The sequence below is a fragment of the Saccostrea echinata genome, unplaced genomic scaffold (genome assembly GCF_033153115.1).
Source record: "Saccostrea echinata isolate AGI-Se365-2 ecotype Australia unplaced genomic scaffold, CSIRO_AGI_Sech_v1 ptg000001l, whole genome shotgun sequence".
Lineage (NCBI taxonomy): Eukaryota > Metazoa > Mollusca > Bivalvia > Ostreida > Ostreidae > Saccostrea > Saccostrea echinata.
Genome location: NW_026889750.1, coordinates 50,099,297 through 50,104,414, shown reverse-complemented (window position 1 = coordinate 50,104,414; position 5,118 = coordinate 50,099,297). Strand labels below are relative to the sequence as shown.

Here is a 5,118-nt window from a genome sequence, read left to right as displayed (position 1 = left end):
TCTGGCTGCGGGAAGGACATATATGTCCTTTTACCGCTGGCTGCGGCAGGGACATATATGTCCCTGACGACGTCATGAATTTGTAGTTTTGAAAGCTGTTTCTTTATTCAGTAAATTGTATATCAACTGTATTTTTTATATTAAAAAATAGATTTTTGAAGCATTAGCTTTAATATTAACTAAATATAAAATATATATGTCCATATAAATATATATATTAACATTATTTATTTATGCATGCATTTTTTTTTATAATGGAAAAAGGAAATCCTTCGCCAGTCGAAATTATTTTAATCTAGCGCATACCTGTGAAACTAAAATGACGGTAACAAAATAATAATGGTAAAAAAGAGTCTTAGTTATTCTATTTACATGTTTGAAATCTTTAATTTGCAAATAAATCGTTACATGGAAATATTCACCCCCCCCCCCTTTCAAAAAAGAAAATAGCCTAACATTTCAGTAACACAGTTTCCCGTAAATTTTGCAAAAATTACGTCATTGTTTAATTATTATGTAATTTTTCCAACATTGGGAAAATGGATTCTGCTTCCGAAAATGACTCTGATTTTGAGTTTGAATCCGAATCAGACAGCGAAGATGATGTTCCCCAGCCATCAAACAGAATATGGACAAATGTAGGGTATGTGCACGATTTTGAATATCCTCATGCTATCAGGCCGTTTTCGAGACATATGGGCCCTGTTAATCCACCTGATGTTGAAGCTCCACCTGTTGAATATTTTAACAAACTTTCTGTTCCTGATGTTGGTAGAAGTCTTATAGACATTCTGGTCCAGGAAACAAATCGCTATGCAGGACAGGTTCTTTCCTCGCAGCGTGATCCCAAACCTTATTCAAGGAACCATAAATGGTCAGATACTAATCATAGTGAAATGTCAGCTTATTTGGGGTTGTATTTGTCGATGGGAATACTAAAAAAACCAAGCATTGAGTCTTACTGGCAGGAATCGCCCTGGCTTTTTAGGTCACCAGCTTATCCAGAGGTTATGACCAGAGACAGGTTTCAGATTATTTCCAAATTTCTCCATTGCAATGATAATGCAACATATGTCCCACGCGGGACCCCTGGGTATGACCCAGCGCACAAGTTTCGACCAGTACTGGACCTTATTAATAGTACATTTCCAAAAGCATACGACTTGGCAAGAGATCTTACTATTGATGAAAGTATGGTTGGATTTAAGGTACTAGTATTTTTTTTTGCATGTAAACACTCGTATTACCTGAATTTTTTTTATAGATATCCAACTGACCTTATATAGTATAAATGTATTTATATGTATTTTTAAAAAATCTACATTAAATGGAAAGTTAAAACGTATTTAACTTAATATGAGAATTAGTTGATTCACAAGCACATGTACGCTCAAATAAACTGTCTAAGCTACGACGAGTACATGCATTTTTCTTTTAAATACTTTTTAAAAATAATTTTCGAATTTAAAGAGATAAATTTTGCAATGAAATAAGAAAAATATAAACTTTAGGCCTACATAATTCTTCTCATTTGTATGTACACTAAGAAAATAATGTTCATTTCTATACTGTATTACTCATAAAATATACACTGTTAAAAATCGCATACTTATATCCTCGTTTTATTTACTTAATTATATGTCTAATGTTTTTCGTAAATCATATTTTAATTCCTTAAAGGGTCGCAATGACATAGTGCAGTATGTTCCTGCCAAAAAGTCACATCAGTGGGGAGCGAAACTGTTTGTTTTAGCGGAGTCTGACACTGGATACAATGCGGCTGTTCAATTATATGCAGGTCCTTATCTGTCTTTACAATTAAAATTAAGAAAATTATAATTAATAAGTATGGAGCACCAAATGATATGTTTTTAAAAATTGAAGATATCTTTAATTATCTAAAAAAAAAAATTCATACAATTTATGTACGTTACAATTCAATTAAATTAAGCTCATCAAATAATTAACGAAATAATATCTTCCGAATTATGACACGAATAAATTCAATTCATGCTGTAATTTATTAATTTATTAGTCGCCCGCGTGGCGCAGTGGTTAGAGCGTCTGCTCTAGAGTCGCGGCGTAAGGAGTTGATCCTTACGTCGCGGGTTCGAATCCCACTGTGGGACGTGGAGACCGGTCCTTCGGATGAGACCGTATAAACCGAGGTCCCGTGTCGCAGTAGGTGCTGGCACGAAAAAGACCCCTCACTGCTCAATGGCCGTAACTGCCGAGTATAGGACAAAATTTGCAGCTCTCCACCGGCAAGTGGTGGCGTCTCCATATGAGTGAAAAATTCTCGAGAGGGACGTTAAACAACAAACAAACAAACAAATTAATTTATTGAGTTGCTTTGATGCGCAGAGAAGTTGAATGGTTGATCTTTTCCAATTAACTTTTCCTTTTTTATTTCAAAAACTGAATTGATACACGCAAAAAAAAAAAATAATAAAAATAAAAAAATAAATAAATAAAAAAATAAGAGAACATTGCTTCAATAAAATTTACCATCAAAAATATTGTTTTGCGCAATTACTCCTCTTTATACAATTCGTTATAATATGAATAAGTATATCTTCATTTATTAGTCTTCTTTTAAATTGGCCATCCATAGATAAAAGACCCCAAAATACATATTTTTGTTTGGTTAATTGTATAAACAGGTAGACAACAGGATGACCCTCGCAGTGTTCATGGTGTAGGGTATGTTATCATGCAGTTAATTCAGCCGTATCTGTACCGACATCATCATGTTGTGTGCGATAATTATTTTACAAGTGCAGCTCTTTGTGATGTACTTTTTGAATCAGATACCTACATGACTGGCACTGTAAGGGTTTGCAGGAAGGGTATGCCACGTTCACTGCGCGGGCTGAAATTACAACGAGGGGAGTCGGTAGTGAAACAGAGTGGCCCCATTATGACACTGTGTTACGGAGATCGGAAAACAGTGACATTTATGTCTACACTTTCAAAACCTAAGTAAAACATTTTTCCTCGAATCCAAAATACTTTAACACTTATTTTAAATTTAAATTCATTGTCATGATTTGGTGAAAAAGTCTAGTAAATCAAATAGTAGAATTTAAAACTAGACCTTTATAAGTTTGGATATGCATTGAATTTCTTTTTCTCAATACACCTGGCCCATTCTCTCATACAATAAAACATTGTTCGTGTATACTTTAACTTCACAGCATTATTTCCACACAAAATGCTAGAGGTGTAGAAGTTGATGTTCCTGAGGTCAATCTTGTTTACAACAAGGAGATGGGCGGTGTCGACTTGTCGGATAAATCGCTGGAATTGTATGACCCTGACGTCAGATCCAACAAAATGTGGAAGAAAATCCTCATTAATTTTCTTCTGAGAATTTTATGTATGTCAAAGATTGACTCAGTTGAATATGTTTATCAAATTTTGCTTCTGACACGAAATGGGAACATATTTCTATCTGAATTTCACATCGGTCTTGTACATAAATATTTAATTACAGAATGAATTTGATTAAAATTACCAATGATATTTTAAAACGTTTTTCAAAAGTGCTCACATACCCAGAATTATATTTGATTAAACATCTTTTTAGCCAATGCCTATATCATTTATCGGCAAAACAGGGGACTGCGCATCAAAATGAGCCGGATAGATTTTTACATGATGGTATGTATGGGCCTTATTGGGGATTTCAGCCAGGAGAAACGTCAGACCGGAAGGTCAAGTCTCTGCCCTTTGGCCAGATTGAGAGAGAGACATTTCATTGAACAAATGGATGGTAGATCTTTTACTTATTTTGGCATTATTATAATCAGATCAGAAATCAAAGGGATCAATGGACATGCATTGAAAGTAAATATTAATGCTAATTTGACTGAATATTTATACACCTGCTAGAATGAATTTCAATAACAATTTCTAATTTATTATATACAACTTGGGGGGGGGGGTTCTTGGAGAAATTTAACTTTGCTTTTTATTCAATTTAGGAGGGAAGAGAAAAATCTGCTTAGGCTGCAAAAGCAAAGTTAGAACATGGTGCGCTTCCTGTAAAGCTGGACTTTGTCTGAAATGTTTTAAAAGACACCACACCGTGAGGAATTTAAATGGAGATGAAGAATAAAATAAGAAATAAAAATATTCTGTGGAGCTATACAATATTTCTAATTTATTATTCAACTAGTGCTAAACAAATTATCGACACTTATTAAAATTATTAAGTCAATTTGAATTCGTGTCCGATTTTGATAAAGAATTAATTTTCACTTAATCAATATTACAGGTATTTATCGAAAATAAAAGAACAATGCTTATAAATTTATTTATTCAAAATATATATGGAGAGAGCGAACACTGAAATAAATTTTGTTGACGTGAAAAATGAATAAATTTCCATGTACGCTTTCCTGTATAAGACGCGCACTTAGCGTAAACCAGAAAAATCGAAAATCGCGCAAAATAATATCAAAGAAATTGTGACGTCGTTTTAATCTCGCAGTGACGTTATATTTTCTGTACACTGACGTCGCAGCCAGAGGGTTAAATATTGATCGTCTTCAGAACATGTTGTTAAGTAAGAATTAGTTGAGATACGTAAAACATCATATGCATTTGATTGTGGAATATTACTACAGAGATAGGGAAATTTGACAATGCAAAAGCTGAAGTTCTCCCGTTTGCCATAAAGTGAAGTTATTAGTTTTCAATTAACGCATATATACAGCAAAATATCCAAGTATGAAGTATATATTGCAGGATCTTTGGTGTCTGTTATTTCAAGTTCACTGGGATAGATAGAGACGACAAAAAGCGAATTTATTGTATGAAAATTGTGGCGAAATCATATATTTAGTTTTTTCGGGTGATTTTGGTAAAAATTTGCTAAACGTTCCTTAGAGTTTTTGAATAAAAATATTTGATTAGCATCATTCCTCAAATATGTTGTAGCATAGTTATTTTTGACATTCCCCGTCACTGCTTAAAACTTTCGTGAGGAGCTAATATGGAGGCTAGGTACAATATTCACCTGATTCGCTATGTACCTAAATAATGCTCAAAAGTCTATAAATATTGAATAAATACTGTTGTTTGAAGTTTATAATCAAGAAAAGGGGATTTTGA

General features: G+C 33.5%; 1 protein-coding gene across 1 annotated transcript; it reads left to right on the top strand.

Annotated features, from left to right (window-relative positions):
• Positions 1–539: 539 nt before the first annotated feature.
• LOC133198274 (piggyBac transposable element-derived protein 4-like) lies at positions 540–4,687 on the top strand. Its single transcript, XM_061334394.1, has 6 exons — positions 540–1,208; positions 1,681–1,798; positions 2,664–2,982; positions 3,198–3,379; positions 3,590–3,775; positions 4,632–4,687. The coding sequence occupies exons 1-6, from the start codon at positions 540–542 to the stop codon at positions 4,685–4,687; spliced, it is 1,530 nt and encodes a 509-aa protein (XP_061190378.1).
• Positions 4,688–5,118: the final 431 nt, after the last annotated feature.